Source organism: Triplophysa rosa, linkage group LG14 (genome assembly GCF_024868665.1).
Source record: "Triplophysa rosa linkage group LG14, Trosa_1v2, whole genome shotgun sequence".
In the NCBI taxonomy this organism is placed as follows: Eukaryota; Metazoa; Chordata; class Actinopteri; order Cypriniformes; family Nemacheilidae; genus Triplophysa; species Triplophysa rosa.
The window spans coordinates 258,967-280,221 of NC_079903.1; the positions used below are offsets into that span (position 1 = coordinate 258,967).

General features: G+C 39.7%; 1 protein-coding gene across 4 annotated transcripts in view; it reads left to right on the plus strand.

Moving 5' to 3' along the window:
- Positions 1 to 3,447: 3,447 nt before the first annotated feature.
- The window catches only part of schip1 (schwannomin interacting protein 1), a 35,456-nt gene continuing 17,648 nt past the window's right edge, over positions 3,448 to 21,255 (plus strand). The window contains exons 1-2 of one of the 4 annotated variants that reach the window (XM_057351529.1): positions 3,448 to 3,670; positions 12,245 to 12,781. In XM_057351529.1, coding sequence (XP_057207512.1) covers positions 3,665 to 3,670; positions 12,245 to 12,781 — 543 coding nt within the window. In that variant the 5' untranslated portion in view covers positions 3,448 to 3,664. Of the gene's footprint in view, positions 3,671 to 7,440; positions 8,717 to 10,600; positions 10,691 to 12,244; positions 12,782 to 21,255 lie in introns of those variants that run through there. The other 3 variants (XM_057351528.1, XM_057351527.1, XM_057351530.1) reach the window with 3 other exon arrangements.

Genomic DNA, 21,255 nt, shown 5'->3' on the forward strand with positions numbered 1-21,255 from the left:
GGAGTAGAATTCCAAAAAGGGTTTTCCTTAATAAATACACAGTTGTACACAGGAGCAAGTCAGCAACATAAACCACACGAAACCAGAACAATCCCCGGACAAAGGAATGGGGCAAAAAAAAGGGATTAAATACATGGGGAAACATAATCAAGCAGAACAGAAACAGGTGCAGGACTAATTAAAAACTATTGAAACAAATGAGGGAACACAGGCAAATGGGAACACAGAACAAAACCCAAACAGAACATAACACAACTGTGACAACACATACTTAGAAATAGTACATTTTAAAATCAGAAAAACTGATTTCAAGAAAAGGGGCAGTTGTAGGGTGAGTGGATATCTGGGGCTTAGCCCACACTGTAAAAAAATTCCTTAAAGGGAACCCGGTGTATATAGAGATGTATGGCTTAATGCGTTGTAATAGCCTTACACTACTAGCATTTGTCGTTAGAAACGCATCAAATATTTTCAGCTCTTAAAAAAACCCTAAATGTAATACTCATTTTAACCTAAGGAGGCCGCCATGTTCTTTTTCGATGACGTAGACTGGTTGCACGAACAGCTAGGCAGCCAAACTAAACACAGACACACTAATCAGTTTTTCAGTAAATATAAGGTTCTGTAGGATAATATATATATATAATGCTAAAATAATAAAGAAAAAAATAAAGACGCTATTTGGTTTATTTGATTTATCAACATCAGTTGCCTAACGTTATTGTCTTCTCTCCCTCGGTCATTATCTGACGGGGGCTAATATTCATGTGTGCTCTAATACAGATGATAAAATTGATTCTGATTGGCTGAGCGGAGTTCTAAGCCGTTATAAAATGCCCCAATATATAACGGCTGACCGCACTACATAGCCTAAATATCATTTTATTTACTTTATTTTATGAAACCTTGCTAAACATATGGAATAACCGTTTTATAAAAGCAATAAGCCCCACGAAGCAGTGGGTTACAGTGCATTTTATAACAGCTACGGGGTTTTAGACCTTAGCTGTTATAAAATGCACTGTAACCCACTGCTTCTTGGGGCTTATTGCTTTAATAAATAACCAAAGCGCAAGCATCTTATTATTGTGTTTATCAGTATATTCTCATAATGTATAAAGTATACGATTATGGTGGATGCTGATGTCTTAAATAGTTATAAATGTCTTAAAGACGGTGGTTTAAAGCTATGATTTAATGCATGTTTACCTTGAACATACGCTCGCATTCTTCTTTTATGGCAGGCAGGCTGGCTTGTGTCAAGAGGACATACTGCCACCTACTGTCCCTGTGTGTTTATTTATCTGATCTTATATTTTACGTGTCATATTTTACTGTTATATATGGAAAACGTGTGTGCTTCGCTGTTGCGAAAGAGAACAGGTTTAGGTTGCAACCATTTGACATCACGGATTCTGACGCAAAAAAATGTCGGCCTCCAAGTAAAAATATTTTTTGAAAGTTTATGAATACTGTGACAGTTACACCGTTTTTATTTCACAATTATAAAGTCAATGCCATTGTTCATATATTAAGCCATACATCACTCTATACCCAAGATTCCTTTTAAAGAAACAGAAATGATCTGTTTTTCTGGATTGACAGAAATATACCATAAAATAATATTTTTTCCTGTAAAATTAAAGGATAAGGATATGTCATAAATAGTTTTCCCTGTTTTTCTTGTAAATTAGCTGACTGTATTTCAAAAATAAGATAAAAAATAAAATATTCTGGGGTGCCAGAAATAAACTGTAAAATAATGTTTTTCCCTGTAAAATGTTATGTTTTCCCCGTTTTTCTTGTAAATGTGACATTTGTATGGTGTTTTTGCTTAAATGCTCTTGTTGGTTGGACTTATTTCTCATCTCGTCTCATCTCAATCTTCCTCTGCTAAATCCAAAACTTAATTTCAGAGCGAGTAACGGAGGCTTTTACAGAGCAAGCCACAGACAGAGAGCGCATGCGCAGGTGTTTGCTGTACTGAGACAGAAAAGCTTGTATTTACTATTAAATTGATTTTTTTGTATTCAGTATAACCTATTTATTTTCTTATTTGTTGTTTTCAACAGCCCCAGTGTAAGAAATATACTGCTTCAAACAGCTCTTAGAGAGAGAAAACATGACACTTGACTTTTCTGTGCCAGATCAGAAAGGCTGACAAGAAAACCTGCAGTCATTTTGTTATGAGTGTAGAACTGTGTCATTCAGCAAGCTGTTTCAAATTGCGGCCGGTTTTCTACATAGAGAGCTAGCTATTTGAATACGGCCTCCTAGAAGCCATATATAGAGTCTCATTATATGACTGTAGACCGGTCCTCTCCCGCCAGTTTTGTACACAGGTAGTGAAGATTGCTAATGAAGGTACAGTTCATCTTAGCAAGTGCTGGACATGAAGCGATGCTGGCAAGCTGACTGCTCTGTGATTGCTCTTCTCACGCACAGTGTTGCCAAATGTTTTTGATAGAAAGTAAAGGCCGCCTGGAAAGTGGCTAAGTTTAAAACCAGAAATCCATGGTTACTGTAATAAAACCTACTGGCGAAACCATGTAATCAACACACTAAAAAAACATGGATACTACACTTTTACCACAAAAAAAAAAAAACATGGTGAGTAAGGGAAGTGTTTAACCTATTTATCTCTTCCACAGTTGTCTTTTTGACTTTAATGCAAGTGCGATTGTTTTTTTTCCGTATCGTGACGTATATCCGAGTGAAACAACTTCTGAAATGAGAAGGAGGTTAACGTTTTTGATTAAAGATTACAACTGCAAATGGATAAAAAATAATAATGTGCACGGATAAATAATTTATAATGAACACTGCAACACAGTTTAAATCAATTTGAATTGACATTATTAATTTCATGCTGACTTTAAGTCAATAATGAAACAAATGTTGTGCCCAAGCAAAACACTGAATACAGTTTACACCCCAAACACAACTACACAACACATACTTTAAAGGTCCAGTGAATGAAATTTAGCGAAATCTAGTGGTGAAGTTGCGAAATGCAACCAATGCTCACTTCATCCCTTCCCCTCCCTTTCAAAGCACTGCTGCGGCTGACACAGGACTAAGATGTCGTCATGTTTTCGCTTCTTTGCGGAAGAAGATCATGTATTTATGAAACACGTTCTGTAGAGCAGTTTGTGGGGCTCCTGTAGAAACAACATGATGAATTCATGTAAGGGGACCGGTGGTGTATGTAGATAGAAATAGCTCATTCTAAGACGCTTCATTATGTAAGGGCGGCTCATAGTTATGTATATTATATTGCATACACAATGGGCTTTTTATACATCTTGAATATACTGTACTTATGTACTGTCGCTCTCTCAGTCTCTTATACCTTGAAACACCCTTATTGGCATGAGAGAGAGAGAGAGAGAGAGAGAGAGAGAGAGAGAGAGAGGGGGGGAGGGGTTGGGTTGGGTTGGGTTGTCTCCTCTGGTCGCTGGAGATCTGTCGGTCGGTGCCTATGTGTGTGTGTGTGTGTGTGTGTGTGCGTGTGTGTTTGAGCAGCGGAGCTCCGCCATGTCTTACACCGCGGACGGTCACCGCTCACCGGCGTCGGTTCTCTGTACCGCTCAGTCTGTGATGATAATAATCGTGATGAAGTAGATGATATAAAAATGTCTTGAGAAAGAGTCCGTCAGAGAAGATGACAGTAAGTTCTGCTCTAATGCTCATAGATCTGACGGCAGTTGTTAAACGACCAGCTGATGTGTTGGGCGTTCAGCTTTTCGGCGGATATATCGCGATTAAACATTGATTTTAACATTCAAGCACGTGATGTTATTTCATCAGTGCTCGTGTTTGGCTGTTTATATTAGGATCATGACATCATTTCACAGTGAGGGGGCGATACATGCAGTCATATGGTAAATGTACATGTTCGGTTACATTTACGGGGTTTTTATGATCAGAGAAATGTCATGAGATGCTTGAGGATCAGTGTGTGTTATATCTCGTGAACATACTCTAATGTTTGTGTGTGTTATGTGAGTTCAGTGGCCTATTGCATTTTATGTATGCGTGTCATTACAGGAATATGTATTACTCATGTATTTGTGTATCAAATGAATTTAGTGCCACTGTGGCAGATCGGCCGTGTGTGCTCGTGCTCACTTGCGCGTGAGTGTTTGTGAGTTTGAGAACGCCACATACAGTCGTGTTTATTGAAATCTTTATTTGGAACAGTATGTATTATTTAATGGTATAAGGTAGCGAATGAAGAGACAGTTGGACTGTGTGTGCCAGATTAAAGCTCATCTGATCTCGAAAAATCACGCGAGAACTCTGAACGTGACTGAAACGTTGCATTTCTAACGAAAAGATTTGAATGTATTATAAGATCGGCATTATTGAATTGATTTCTCTTCACGGATATTCACGAGCGACATTATGCAGTTTTATTATACAACTTATTAATAGTATAGGCAAGTCTCAGTAGCTACGCCATGTATTCACCGTGAGACACACACACACACACACACACGCGCACACGTATTTCAGCATGTTCACACACTCACGCGCCACACCTTGCATTTCTCACGCTGAGAATTAAGGGAACTCGTCCCGCTTTATACAATTAATAGACGAGGCAAATGAAATGTGAAGATGAACGAAACGTGTCCGTTATAGCAGGGGCGGGTCCAGAGAATTTTCTGGTGGGGGGCACAGGGGGTAACAACAATTAATCTGGGGGAACGCCCAAAAGTAACAAAAATGAAAGCTGCCACTGATCGCCCACTTCAATATGGGCGATCACTTCAATTTATATCGTACAGTTACACACTGTTTGTTTTCATCTTGCTTTTCTTGGCCACATTAAATTTGCTGGGTGTACTCTTACCATGTGGTAACACAGAGACCACTAGCATGTTTGCTGTACAGAGTTAGCAAGAAGTTAGTGCTTCTAGCTCTGTACAGTGAACATAGCAGTGTTCTGTATAGTAATCAGTTTTAAGCACCACTTAAATTCTTACAATGCAACAACAATATCCTTTAGTAGTGCATAGTGCCAGTTTAGTACTGTGATTAAAGGGAGGTATTTAAATTGCTTCATTCACTGAATAACTGTAAAATCTTGCAGAACACCACATTACACTTTTTAAATCATTTCCCTAATACCTGCATTTTCACCTGTAGGTCCATGAGGGCTGGTCTGGCCCTGGAAATTTTGGCCTGTTTTTGTCACGGATTGCATGGAGAAGAACCAAATTGCAGGCAGGCGGGAGTGAAGGTGTTAACAAATGACTTTTTATTCACAAAAACGTAAAACAAAAACCCACGGTGGGGAAAACAAGACACGATAACAGGGGAAATGATATAACAGGTAAACAGGAACGTAAACTGTCTAAACTAAACTAACAAAGACCAAGTACAACACAAGACCAAATACAATAAACTAACACTAACACTAACTAGACTTACTGAAAGATCACGAACAGGACCACGAGCATTGACCAGGAACTGGACAGCACAAGGCATACAGCACACACAATGACCGAACACAGGACAATGAAACATGTTACATGAGGGTATTATATAGGGAGACAGGCAAAGGATAATTAGCAAGGGGCAGGTGTGGGTAATACAACACTCAGGGAAAGTTAACGAGGAAACGAGATGGCGGGAACAGAGACCCGGACCGGAGAGAGAGAGAGTATGGAAGGCCGAAAGGTCAACAATCTCTCTCTCCACATAAAACCTAAGGCTTTGCCATGACTCTGCTACAAGACCAAGAATAGACATGACATGATGAAGCAGAGTCATGACAGTTTTAGCTGCCTGGCATAATTCAGCTTGACTACTCTCACACTGCTGGTCACCTGCACTCTCCCTGCTAATTTTATTCTGTGTCAAGAAATTGGAGATTTCTCCCTGCCTCCGTTTCATGCTGTAGTCTACATTCAAAACGTGTCCACAAACACAATAAATAGCAACATGTTATTTGTACTGTACCAACATCACAGTGGCAACAATGATATGATACTCTGTTGTTGACTGTTAATTCTTGTCACAAAATGCGAAACATACAACAGATGCTAATTGGCAATTAGCATCCGTTGTATGCAATTAGTAATTGCTAACGTTACTGAAACAGTGGAGAGATGTTTACGTTTATCCAGATGGAGAGCTAACTAAAGTAAACACACAAGAACAGTTTCCCATGCAAATTGAATCAAATTAGACCCAAATAGACAGTCTTAAAGAAGAGTTCTGTTCTTACCTTAACTCGGTGCACATAGGAGCATCATGTTGCAAAAAAGTCTGTGACTGGTGAAGTTATGAGTTCATTAGCGCAGCCGCGGAGCCACTTCCTTTGTCTTTTTTCCAAAATAAAAGCCTTCATTAGTTCTTAACACAGTCTAGTCACAAGGTTACAGATTTTGCTTCCGTTTTAATGTGCAACGTTGGTAAAGAGCTTTAGCGTAATGATTGACATTACCCCGAGTCAATGACCATTGGGGGCACACGGGGTGGCCAATCAGATTACAGGGGTGTCGGGTGCCCCCTGTGCCACCATGGAAGCCCCGCCACTGCGTTATAGCACGTTCACGTCCGATGAAGGTGCATCAAAGATTTTTTCCGAGTCAACTCACAGCGCTGAGCATCACAACCAATCATAGACAGCGCATGAACCTAATGACCAATCAGAAGTTTAGATGAGTCACCGGCATAGAAGAGTTTTGTTGCTACGATGGTGGGCGATACTGTAAAATTTGGTATCGATCCGATACCAAGTAGGGTTGCATGGTGTACCGGTGCTATGGTAGCATCGCGATGCTAAATCTTCAAAATACCCGCGATACCTCTCTACTTTTGAAACGGTAGTATCGTAGTACCTTAGTTAATGTTGCATATGCGCATTAATATTTATTTGAACACTTACATCTGCCTTTTTGTGGTGTTTATCTCCAAAATGAATGTGTGTTTTGAATGTCTCGGACAAGTTAATGATTCAAATTGGCGATTTGGACGAGTCAATGATTCAAATTGCCGATTTGGACGAGTTAATGATTCAAATTGGCAATTTGAACGAGTTGGTTAAATAATTCACTAACTCAGTGGAAAATTGACGCCACCATCTGGCCGTTTTAGTTCTGCATTTGAAGTAAGCCTAATATTTCCCTTTATAAAGACTGCTGTATCAATTAAATTTGTCCAACATTTGAATTAGTTCCTACGTGAAAAATGATCTAGTGTACTTTAGTATTTACTACAGTAAACTACTAAAACTCATAGACACTGGTGTTTTTGTGTCTTATCATAGTAAATATTTAAGTATACTACAGTATTTATAGTATTTACAAATGACTAAATGTAAATGTATTTGCTACAATTTATCCAATATGTACAGTTAATACAGCAACATATTCTAGTGCCAAGTATAATACAGTTTACTATAGTAATACAAAATGTTTAATCTAAATCTGTGTTTTTTGTATAGATTTGAATTATATTATTGAACCAGTTTTAAAGAAAACAAATCTGGATCCACAGGATCTTAGGAATTTTAGGCCAATTTCAAAACTCTCTTTTATGAACAAGATTTTAGAAAACGTTGTACATTATCAACTTGTTGACTTCTTAAGTATAAATAATATAATGGATATTTTTCAGTCCGGCTTCAGGAGTAACCATAGTACTGAATCAGCTTTATTAAAAGTCACAAAGGATATATTAGTAAGTATGGATTCTGGGAAGGGCGTTGCATTGATGATGTTAGATTTGAGCACAGCTTTCGACACTGTTGTTCACGGAATCTTATTGCAACGTCTCAGAGACTATGTTGGTATAAACGATGTAGCCCTTAAGTGGTTTGATTCTTACTTACAGGACAGGACATGTTCTGTTAAGATTGGAAGTTGCGTTTCGGAAACTACAACTGTCTTGTGGGGGGTCCCTCAGGGATCAATCCTTTGTCCAACTTTGTTTTCCTTATACATGCTACCTTTAGGGTCAATCTTTAGACTATACAATATTAGTTGTCATCTGTATGCAGATGATCTGCAGCTGTATTTTCCTCTGATGACAGATTCATGTGTAGCTTTCGATAGTTTTCACAAATGTTTAACTGAAGTTAAAGGATGGCTTGTGAGTAACTTTCTGCAACTAAATGAGGGTAAAACAGAATTTATAATCTTTGGGAATAAACAGTTTTATAGAGGCCAAACTGGAAACGTTGGACTACCGTCCTTTAATATAAACAACCATATTAAATCTCTCGGCCTCGTCTTGGACTCGGAACTCCGATTGGATCGTCAAGTAAATAGTGTTGTGAAAGCATCTTTTTTTCAGTTGAGAAAACTGTCTAAGCTGAAATCTATACTGTCAAAGAATGATTTGGAGATTGTTATACATGCTTTTATTTCTACGAGGTTGGACTATTGTAATGCTTTATATCTGGTTTTTAACGAATACTAAGAAATGGGAGCATATAACCCCTGTGTTGGTATCTTTACACTGGCTACCTGTAACATATAGAATACAATATAAAGTACTGATGCTTGTTTATAAGGCTTTAAATGGTCAGGCACCGGAGTATATAGAGGACATGTTGACCCCCTACCGAACTCAATGCCCATTGCGGTCCTCCAATAGTATGCTGTTGACTGTTCCACGATCTCGGCTGAGGCGTAGTGGAGACCGTGCTTTCTCTGTGAAAGACCCTGCTCTATGGAATGCGCTACCCATATCACTGAAGGTATCCCCAAGTCTTTACACTTTTAATAATAATTTAAAGACCTACCTATTTTCAAAGGCTTTTGGTGTTTGACTGGGTCCAAATCTTTGGGCTATTTTTAGTATTGGTTTTATTTATGTTTTTAGCCTGATGGTATGTTGTTGACTTGCATTGTTTTGCATTGTTGTCATTTGCATTGTTGATTTATATAGTTCTATTGCTGCACAGCACTTTGGTCCATTATAGTGGTGTTGAAAGTGCTCTATAAATAAACTTTGACTTGACTTGACTTGACTGTTTGTCTGCCTAACCTAGAATATTCCACGCAAAAGATTTTAATGTATAATCGTAATTACAATACCAATAACATCAATCTTGCAGTGCCTGTTGATCATATGCTCCTCCGTCACAAAGACACCAGCATCAGCCTGTAGTTTGTCATTTTTTCTAATTGGTTGAAATAACTGATTAAATATAAGTATTTGAAGACAATGCATATAAAAGACAGTGTACATTTAATGCTTTACCTAAGCTTTGGCTACCTAAAACTAAGAAAAGTACTAGAGATGTACTGTATTTTATTATTGTAAATTCTCCTGTATGACTGTTGTTTTTAGACTACACACTGCAAAAAAATAGATGTTTACCTTTTTCTTAGTCACTCAATTCAAGATTATTTTTCTTACCCCATTATTATTATTATTTTTGCTTATTTTAAGCACATATTTTTTGACTAAAAACAAGACTTATTTTCTTAGGTCAGTTTGCTCATCAAGAAAATGCATCTTGATTCAAGAATGTTTAGACATTTGTACTGGAAAACAAGAAAAAAGACTAAGTAAGAAAGTCATTTTTCGCAGTGCATCTCTTAAAGCAGAGCTGTCTGGTTAACACTTCAGTAATGTTTTACACACACGGCTTGTCATAAGTTCTACAATCCTGCTGTTTGACATTTGTACATGCACACATGAGATAATGATGGTTCAGATAGCGAGAATGTCAAAGATGAGACGTGTGAGTCCTTTCAGCTCATGTAACGAAAGATCCAGTGATCTCGGTATACTTACATTGAGGCTTCAGTTTAGATTGATTTATGAGGCGTTTTTATTAAAACTGTGATTCTGCTATATGATCGATCAAAAATGCACACTGTTTACAGTTTTCTGTATTTATTGTGATGGTGTGGGGTTGAATCAACTTGCATTGGAACGTAAAGTCCAGAGCTGTGTTCAAATGCTGTGAAATTCTGATTATCCTTGAATCAAACTCCTATTTACCTCACGTAATAACAGCAACAACAACAACAAAGTTTCATTGAATATCATATTACGTCGTCATCATGAATAATAGCTATTTTTATATCTACTCATAATTTATTATATGCTGTATATTGTACTGGATTTATAAGGGTTATTAAATAAATACTGACAAAACATAATACAATCCTAATGAATGACATTTGTTCATGTTTTATTGATTTTATAATAACATGCACAACACAGATCAGAGGAAAGAGCCACTTCTAAAGTCTTAAACTGTAAGCTTAAGCGTGTAAATGTGACTTTTCTTATATACCTGTATGTGTGTGTAAAGTCTGTCGAGTGAATCAAGAGCTTTTTATTGATTTATTTATTTAGTTTTATTTGATTAGATTGAATTCCTACAGTCCGTAAATATTTTGTTTATACGTAACGTTACGCTTCAGCTAACTTTAATTGTGCAAGTCGTGCTTAAGCATTAACTTAGTGCCCATTTAGCTGGAAACTAGGCCAAGCTGTAACTGACACACAGCTGGTGCAATGTTGGACTATAAATAGGTGTAGAGGTTCTGTATGTTTGTAGTGTGACTGTAATCCTGTGATACTGCTAAAGAGCAGTTCTTCATGCTGGAGTTCATCAGATCATTCATCATCAGAGCTGTCGTTTGTGTGGTTTGACGTGTGATGACGATCATCTCTACATCTCTTCAGTAGCCTATACAGAGAGAATAATGCTGTGAGTGTTGTTTATCATTGAACCAGTTAACATCAATACAGATGAAGCTGAGCTGTCACAATGAGCAGTTTGGAAAATCAGACAGAATGACCAAAATTGTCCAATTGAAATTCAACTCCTTGTTGTTTTATTGGTCATTTTCACCTGTCTCCATCACAGTCCTCTTAGGGTTTGTCTTATGTTATAGCGCCCCCTATGCCTCATACATTCATTCAAATCATGTGCTCATGTCTTGAACACATCTTTTTGGTGTCTTTGTCACAGGTTTTATCAGATGTCGGTGGGTCTTTATTATTATTATTATAAAAAAATGAATTAATGTCTTGCATCTCATTTTACCAAATGTTCTCAACCGAAGAGCTCAAAACAGGCATTGATGGTCACACTGACGGTTTCAGGAGAAAGTGAATTTTGCTTTACAGACATACATGTGAACATTTTGTAAATAACTAATTTTTATTTACTATAGAGTGGCCTTATAGGGATACTTCAGCCAAGAAACAAAATGTCCCCATGTTTTACTCCCCCTCAAGGCATCCTGACTGAATATGACTGTCTTCTGGAATAATAATGCAGTCGGATGTATAAAACCACGTATCATTTTTCTTCCAAGCGGTAGAATGGGGGGCAATTTTTTTGAAGCTCAAAAAGTGCATCCATCAAGCAAAGAACTGCTCGACATGGCTCCGTGGTCTTAACAAAGGTCTTCTGAAGCCAATCCATGCGTTTGTTTAAGAGAAATATCCATATTGATAGCGCTATTAACATTGATGTCTAGCTTCCGTTATCCCTCTGCTTCGCGTGAACCTGAGGTTTGTTTTTCACGCAAATGACGCAGGCGTGTCGTAAGTTCCGGTAACGAACGTGGCATTTCGTTTTGTTCCAATAGGATGCCGTCTCCTCTGCGCGGGACCTTTCGTCACTGTCATTTGCTGGAAGAACAAGCCTCTGGTTCACGCGGTGGATGCACTTTTTGGAGCTTCAAAAACTTGCCCCCCCATTCACTCCCATTCTACCGCTTGGAAGTAAAATGATACATGGTATTAAAACTCTGACTGCACTATTCTTCAAGAAGAAAGTCATATTCAGTTAGGATGCCTTGAGGATGAGTAAAACATGGGGAATTGCGATGAGACGATTATTTAATAATTGTGACAGCCCTAACTATAGCGTGAGTTTGTTGCCCATTCACACACAAATCAGACTAAAAGATACAGAGAGATAAAAGAACAACTCTTGAGCCATTAACAAAAACATGTTTTTCATTTTTTTTAGTGCCAACCAGTTATAGTTTACTAGAACTACAATTATTAAAACATCAAACAAAATATAGGCTCAAATATTATTTTAAAAAACAAAAATATGAGAATTGCAGAATTAGCAGCAACAAAGTGAAGTCAGTTCAAGTTAAATAGACAGGAAAGTAGGGGGGAAGTGGACACACAACACAGCACAGCACAACAATACCTGTCCTCCCCTGTTACCACTTCACCATAATAAAGAGAAACCGTATTTATCATCTTTTCTCACTTATGTCTCATTTCTTTCTCACAGGATTATCGGGAGGATGGCATGGACTTGGGCAGCGATACTTCCAGTCACTCCAGTTCTGAGTCTAACTCCAACAAGGTGACGCCGTGTTCTGAATACAAGTCCTCTCCCAGTCTGGATCTGACCGCTCTGGAGGATTATGAGGAGGATGAGGAGCAGAACAGGAGCAGAGTGCTGATGGACTGGGACCGGGAATACCTCCAGCGACAAAACTTCACGCGTGACACCATCAACAGCCGCAGCCTGGCGGAGGAGCTGCAGACGTCCGCTCTGCCATTTGTGCCAGAGGAACTGAAACAGAACGGAAACGTGATAGAGCCCCGTGGCCATCGGCCGTTGCCCGGCTCTCGTGATAGTAAGACTTTAGATGAGCCGAAGCGTCGGGTCACCGGGCCGGAAGCCGGAGGATACAGAGAAGAATGTGTGGAAGAAAACCAACTTCCTGCCATGGACTGGGCGGCACTGGAGAAACACCTGGCAGGTCTTCAGTTCAGAGAACAACAGCAGAACCACGGCCTGAGCCGGACCTGCTCCACAAACGTGAGTCTAGTATCTCTGACAGCTGTTGTTGTGAAGGTTAGACAGATGTATGATGTCATCTCGAGGTAAAGTGTGTCAAACAAAACACTGCCAGCGAGCGAACCTCAGAGGAGCTGGAAACTTGTTTGAGGTATTTTTCGCTTCCTCCAGTGGGGAAGGACCATTTAAGCAAGTCAGGTTCTTTTTTCTTTCTTTTTTCTTTCTTTGTTTTTGTGTGTGATGTGTGTGTGAGGTCAGCAGATGGCGGTGTGGCAGTCTTCTTGAGTCAGATGAGTGTGTCACTCTTTCTCTTTATCTACAATGATGGCAAAAGTCTTAACAGCTGCATTGTGTGCACCAGTGAGTCAACGGTCCCCGCCATTTATTTGAAAGGTTTGTGTGAGGGTTACAGGACAGCAAATACACTTCCTTCATTATAAAATCATTACATCTATGAAAGGTCCCCACAATATATGAAAAAGGAGTGTGTGCGTGTGGAATTTTTGTGAGGAATGTGGTGTTATCTGGTGTTATCAGCTCCAGAGAGCCTGAGGAATGTGTGCGTGTCCTTCAGACGTCTCATCCTTTATCCTCACAGCAACTCACACATATGAGAACTTCTGTAGATCCAGTGACATCTGGGGTTAATTCATTCATGTTTTAACATTTTTGGGGCACAAGTGGTTTCCTAAATTAAACATGGACAAAACAAAAAATGATATTTAAACAAATTGTATTATCATTATTTGTTTAATGATACTTTTAAGGTTGCCATTATAACTTGTGAATTATAAACTGCATTATATTGTGTAAAATCCTGATACAGTATATTTCTGTTATGTTTGAGTTAAACAGAACTCTTATTTTAACAAGTTGTAGTGAAGTGAAGCTGTGAGAAGTTTCAGCGTGTATTTGACAGTTTTTCTTGATTCAAATGCTACAATTCTTTCAGTTTTTCTCAGAGCAGCTCTAGAGATGTTCATGTGCATATGTAGACGCTGAAACATTATGAGCGTTTATGGCCCATTCAGACCACCAGAAACTAGCAGCGGTAGAGCGTCGCGAGATCTCATTCATTTCAATGGAGAGCTGGCGACACGAGCGACAGTGATCGTTGCCGACAGAAACTGGGCGTGTCCAGCGACGGGAGTCAAGTGACAAAAGTTGAGAATTGTTCAACTTTATGCAAATGATGAGCGACTTTCGTGAGCGACTGCCAACAGGAGTAAAGCAGCGGAGCTCACGTCATCCGTCTCTCGTCAGTTACAGGAGGGTTTTTTCAAACTGTTACTACGACAACTAAAGCTAGGAACGCCTTCAAACGACAAGCTAGACATCATCGTTAATAGCGCTGTCAATATGGATATTTCTTTTAAACAAATGCATGGTTTGTCTTCAGAAGACCTTTGTTAAGACCACGGAGCCATCGAGCCGCTCTTTGATCGATGGATGCACTTTTTGGAGCTTCAAAAAACCAACACCCGTTCACTCCCATTCTACCACATGGAAGTACAATGATACATGGTATTATAACTCTGACTGCATTATTCTTCCAGAAGAAAACCATGTTCAGTTAGGATGCCTTGAGGGGGAGGAAAACATGGGGAAATTTTGATTTGCCCTTGAAATATCCCTTTATGGCTTTTTTTTTCTTCTGCGTCAGATCTACGCTGTATGCACCAGTTTTCGTTTATACTTGTGCATCATTGTCCGCGTCGACAGGCAATGGCCACTAGGTGTCAGTGTCCACAGGCGTGTTGCTTGTGTAACCAAGACAAGAACTGAAGAAGAAGCTGTTCGTTGTGTCTGCTGTTTGAGTAGCATTTAGCAGTTATGGCAGCGAGCACACTGGTTGAGTTGTTAAATACAGAAAAACAGGTAATTTATTTAGATAATTCATACAGACATGCGTTTGAGTAAACCCGACGCTATCGCTGAGTTTTTTGACCTGAAGGGAGGGGGTTCACACAGACCAATCACAGCGCTTCGCATTGACGCGCTGTTACATTTTTAGAGAGGTGCGGCTTAGGTTACGCATAGACACGACGCGCTTTAAAATGGTGTGAAATGGGTGTAACAGTTGTTCCAGCAGCAACAGAGAAATTAAGACATAAATCAGAGAGATACAGAGGCAAGATTTAATGTACTCCCAAAACTGACTCTAGAACAGCCTCAAACAACATGACCTCACCTGTGTGTGTGTGTGTGTGTGTGTGTGTGTGCGTGCGTGCGTGCGTGCGTGCGCGTGCGTGCGTGCATGCGTGTCTTGTTGAGATTCCTGCAGGTTCCAGCGGGTTCTCCTGCTGTCTCTCTACAAGCACATGCTTTAGCTGAGTTGAGAATTTCGCTGTGAAGTTCATTTTCATTGTTACTCGCTGCATGTGTGTGTAAGATGAAGACTCTGTCGGACAGCGTTTGTGTTAGTGAATGAGTGTGAATTCGACGTCAGCGCTGGATTCATCTGCTCAGATGACAAACCTCACACAGGTAACTTCACCTCTGTCGTCTTCTCCTGGGGATGTTTCTGCATTTAGGTTCTTGTCCGTTTGTGAAGTCAAAGAAGTTGTTTGTGATATTTTAAAACTAAAGCGAAATCATTCTCAAAACGTGCTTTTAACACGCTTCACTCATTAGTGACCTGCCCACACACACATGGCTAGAGATTTTTTTTTATATTGAAGTATAACAAACTATTCCAGATTTACACAACAAAATGGCATACAATGTAAATTCAACAATTTTAAGTTTTTTTTTTTAAGGGGCATTGGTACGAATAAGACAACAAAAACACACAAAAAATATGTATAATAAATAAATAAAATAAAAAATAAGGAAATAAACAGACAAAAAAATTAAATAACTAAAAAATTAACACTTTAAATAAACAGCATATTATTCAATATAGATCATACAAAGGGAAAATATCATAATAGATAGTATTTATCAAATAGATGCTGTGGGTGGCTGTGTGAGGATGATGTCATGTGTGATGTCATCGAGGTTGGACAGCAGCGGGTTTGATGTGGAAATGTAGGCCCTGCAGCGACACACACACCCATCACAATATACTGAAGCGTGTCTCTGCGCGATTGATTGTGTTGTGCTGAACTATAGAAAAAAAACAAGAATCTTGATCTTCTGTGTGTGTGTGTGTGTCTGCGTTGGAGTTATTTTGGAGACAAAAATAAGCAAAACCTGACAAAAGAGTGTTTTGTAAACTTGCTGGTTTGATTGTGGTTTCACACACTGTACACAGTGATGGACAGCCGTGGAAAAAATGAACCATTTGAAAATTATTTTCAGTTTTTCTGAATCGACTATTTCTAGGTGTGTGTTTAGATAAATTGATTGTTTTTGTTTCATTCTTTGTACTACTAACAGTATTCCTCCCGAATTTCAAATAAAAATATTGTTTCTATTTGCATTGAAAATGAAAACTGGAGAAACAGGTGAAAATAACAGTAAAGTATTTTTTCAGACCTCAAATACTGCAACACAACAGTCATATTTCGACATGTATTTAGGAAAGATTCGACCTGGATATTTCTGTTGGATGACTTGATGTCCCTCCTGAGGTTTGATTTGGTTGAAGTTCAACACACACTGGACTGAAATCACCACGATACATCCAGACATGATGATTACGTGAACATATCAGTAGTATATATGCGGGTCATAGTGTCAAAATGATTGATGGTGACCTTTGCGGGGGGGGGTTGAATTACTTCCGGACCACCCACGTAGTGAGGGACCGCCCACATCGCGTTGACCTTTTGACCGTATCCGCCCACATCGCGTTGACCTTTTGACCGTATCCGCCCACATCGCGTTGACCTTTTGACCGTATCCGCCCCCGTAGTGAGGGACCGCCCACGTCGCGTTGAACTTTTGACCGTGCCCTCACATCCCATTTTTCCGGGGCATGTTTTAGGATGTATTGCTACATATCTTTAGCATGAATGAAAATATGTAATTTAAAGGAGATGATGAGATCATTATTAATATGCAATCATTGGTTATTTAAACAGCGTTTAAAAATAATAATGAATAAGACAACAACTACACAAACACTGTTTGAATAAACAAACAGGTTTAAATGAATAATCATGTGATTAAATAAATAAATAAAGCATCTATTAAATAAGTAAAGAAGTAATTATATAATGTATTCAATATATGAGAGAGGAAAGGCAGAGAGGCCATGCAGATTACCCCATGTTTTTCAGAGTTTTCACCCAGTCTATAACATTCCAGTGAGAGGTGTCCGCACCAAGGCTCGTAAATTTGTTTTGAAAGAGGAGGATTGTAACCGGGTGTATTTCAACTTGTTTTGACCTGTAGGTGACAGCGTCGGACGTTTTAATCGGGTACGATTTGTTTTACGTCCATAGCGTGAAATTTGATCTTGTTATTTGAGAATCATACGCGCTAGCAGCTCGGTTCAAGACAGCGAAGCTTTGTTTAGGAATAACAACTGTTCCCCACCTGGCATCAGTAGATCACATGAAACAATGCGTGACGAATCGTATCCGGACCTCTCTGTACTCATGATTTAAACCGTTTTGAATCGTCAATCATGTCATTCATGTCATAGACCCTTTGTCGCGCATCTGGCTCATGTTCACACCACATGCGCCGCTTTCATCATAAGCATAAACGGGGGGAGGTTTTGTTAAATAAAAGCGGGAAAATAGCGAGGGCAAAATACACAGACATCAACATGGCACGCCGAGCAGCTCTCCTCAAACCCCACCAAGAGAATGGGACGACGATCTATTCGAAGAGAATCTGGCTCTGGCACCGAAAAAACCACGAGGGTATATCGGTCTGACAAAGTTTCTTCACGAAAATAAGAACAACGTGACGGATGAAATTTTGATGGAGAGTAACCGCGTGATAGGCTACGCGTTTAACAAAGAGTCTCGAGTTGTAACCCTCTACAGCGCTGACAAAAAAGGCGAATACGTACCCGGACAAGACACCTGCGTGGCGTTCCCTGACAAGGACTGGACGTTGTTTTACAACTACGTCTGGATCACATAAGATCCAATAGTAACCTTCACCACACGTCAAATGTGAACTGTGGCGAGTGGATAAATGAAAATACTGTAAATGAAGAAAATGAACTCATGTACCATCACATGTTTATATATATAGAGTAGACTGTTTATAAGCACATCAAATATGCGAGTCGTGACATCACTGCTGTGATCTGAAGTGATGATGATGTCATCCTCCTGCTTTTAAAGACACAGTAATGATTTATGACACACTTCTGCCAAAATCCAGATTAAACATTCAACAGCACATAATCCAGAGAGAGAGAGAGAGAGAGAGAGAGAGAGAGAGAGTAATCTCGCTGTGTTTGTCTCATGAAAAGAGGATTGTCCAAGAATGATGTCAGTCGTCTTTTTAAAGGTTTTTTTTGCTTTAAATGTGCTCTCAACACTGAAGAATCGCTAGGGATGTTACGATTCACCGTAAACCGGTAGAAAATTGATTATAATACTGTATGTGAAGAATCGCAGTGCATGTTTTGAACAGCAGGGGCCGCTGTGTTTACTGCAAACTTGGAAAACGTGGACATGCTGATATGAATTAAATGTAAAAAAATCCAAGAAGAGCACATGCAAAGTCTTAGTTTGTTTATATTAAATAGACTTTTGTATTATTCTTTTTTTATTTGGAATTAGTTTTAAAATGGCAGTTTAGTTTATTTTATTTTACAAAGAGATGTGCAGCATTTGAGGAATAATTAAAGGCGGGGTGTCCGATTTCCGAATTAAACTTGTTTAGACAAAGTCCAAAACAACCTTGTAGCCAATCAGCAGAAAGGTGCACAGGACGGACATTAGTCGAGCCGAGCGCTGACGAAAGCGAAAGATGGGGGTAGGGGTGTGTCTGTTTTGGTGATTTGAACATCAACACCGGCTAAGAGAAATCGGACACCCCGCCTTTAAAGGGCAGATGTTCATTTTTTAATTTGCCTGGACCGATTCTCTAAAAAACGTGAATATAATCGCATCGTGAGATCAGAATCATGAATCGCATGGCATCGTGAGTTTAGAGAATCTTTACATCCCTGAGAATCACAGATGACGCATGTCAGTGTTTTATTAAGAGTGAATGTGCGTGTACTCTCATTATACTGTATACATGTGAAGCATTCAGTGTTGTTTATTTGTTTGTTTGTTTGTTTGTTTTGAACAGTTAGTTGTGGTTCTACATAGACTTGAGACAAAACGCCGATTTAGTGAGAACACGTTGAGGAAGGAACGTTTGGTTGTGTGTATGAACATGGGTCATCACCTGTTGTGTAGAAAGACCTTCCTGCAGTTTGTTGTTTGTCTTGTCCTGTCCTGTCGCTGTCGGATGTGTGTGTTAGTGTTGGAACGGCAGCTCTCGACTCGTCTTGGCTCAGGAATTCCTCAGCCGCAGGCTCAATAAAAGCTCTTTTCTTTACACTCCATGATCCCTCCCACTGTTTCTGCCTCCCTTTTCCTTTCATCCCTCTCCCTCCATCCCTGGGATATTTACACCCCCGCTCTGCTCTGAAAGGTCACTCGGTTTGCTCCGCCTCTACCCCCACCCCACCCTATCCTGCTCCTGTGCTGCCATCTGATTGGTCAGCAGCAAGAGAGAGAGAGCTCAGTTCCTCTGGAGCAGCTCTGTGTGTTCCCGGCGCCCCACCCTGAGTTCCCGTCTGATGTGCCCGTGCGGTGTGGATGCGGTTGTGTTTGGGAGAGATGGTGCTCCAGGACAATTGTTCTCATCAGGTAGGATCAGACTGAAGATAAACAACAACACACTTTATCTCGTTAACATCTCTCTTGAATGTAGTTGTGTTTACTCGATTGCCATCTGATTACAGACGGAGCAGATGCTTTACTGTGTGCTGCTTGTGTTGATTTTTGCTTCTGACGTAGCATTTGAATGTAAGAGACAAAAACGTCATTGATTTTGAATGTGTGCCGCAGTCAGTGGGGTTTCGTGTGTGTGTGTGTGTGTGTGTGTGTGTGTTGCACCATAACCTCAAGAGAAGCGTCCCACTTTACTGAAGAACACCTCACACACACCTCTCATCAAGCAGTGACATGTTGTGTGTATATGGTCACAGACACAACACGCAGTATATTCAGAGTAGAACACGACCTCACGTTCTGTCTTGATTGTTACGTTTTACTTCTCCCAGGACTAAATTCAGGACTGAAATGTTCTCCTGTGATCTGAGGTGAATATACAGAGGAGCTGATGAACAGGTGTATGCGAGCGTATATTAAAGCAACAAGCCCCGAGAAGCAGTGGGTTGAGTCCGAAATTTCCGCACGTTAAAAATTAAATACGACCTCACGTTGTGTCAATCACATTTACACACCGCCTCCGATATTTTCGTCCGTCGTAAAAACTTTCGGACTGGTTTGATTTTCTGCGTTTTTCGCATCCGTAGCAAGCATTTTGAGAGGCGTTTTGACAATTCGGAGACACCGTACAAACCAGCACATGAAAATTTCTGTATGTGCAAAGACCTTTACGGTGCATTTTATAACAGCTGAGGGGCGTTCTTAGGTACGACGCGAAGCGGATGCAATACATTTGTGGTCTATTAAAATCAATGGTATGTTTGTTTTATAGCGTAACTATGGCAACTGCTTCTCAATTGCGTTGTTTTGACGGACACGTCGTTGAGTATTAAGTATAAACACTTGGGTAACACCGTGTCTAGACCGGATTGTTTTGATGGGATTGTCACGTCACGCTGTTGTCTGTGATTACATATCATGTAATAAAGACATGAAAGTTGTAATTAAAAGAGCAAAAGGACGGACTAAGAAAGCAAATCTACTACAATTTAAAGTGCTACTTTCTGTAGGTTTCTGGCTGAATCCTCATGTTGAGATGGCGGCAGAGATTCTGTATTTGTTTGAAACAGTTGGTCACTTTTTACAGCTATAATTACTTTCATTTTCTATATTTAAGGTTTTTTTCTAGGACAGTTTTCAACCTGTTTTTAGATCCAAATATAATACCATGATGATACTGTAGAAAGCACCGTTCACACGATCCATGTGACACAGACATGAGAAAACCTTTCACTGAAATCACGAGCACATATATGATGACACAATAACACCTGAACAAAACACAAGTGTGTGTGTGCTGGGGACACGGCCCAATCCTCCAGGGGCCCCTCCATTAGACTGGTATCCAGGCAACCACTGGTGCCGCTCGGTCTCTGCCTGAACACACACACATTATTTACACCTCACTTGTCCCATCGTCTGGTTTACTATCCCCGTGGGGACAGTCCATAGGCGTAATGTTTTTTATACTGTACAAACTGTATATTCTATCCCCTATCCCTAACCCTATCCCTAAACCTAAAGATCATAGAACACTTTTTGCATTTTTAGATTTTAAAAAATATTGTTCTGTACAATTTATAAGCTTTTGTGCCCATGAGGACCTCAATTTTGGTCCCCACGGTGACACGAGTC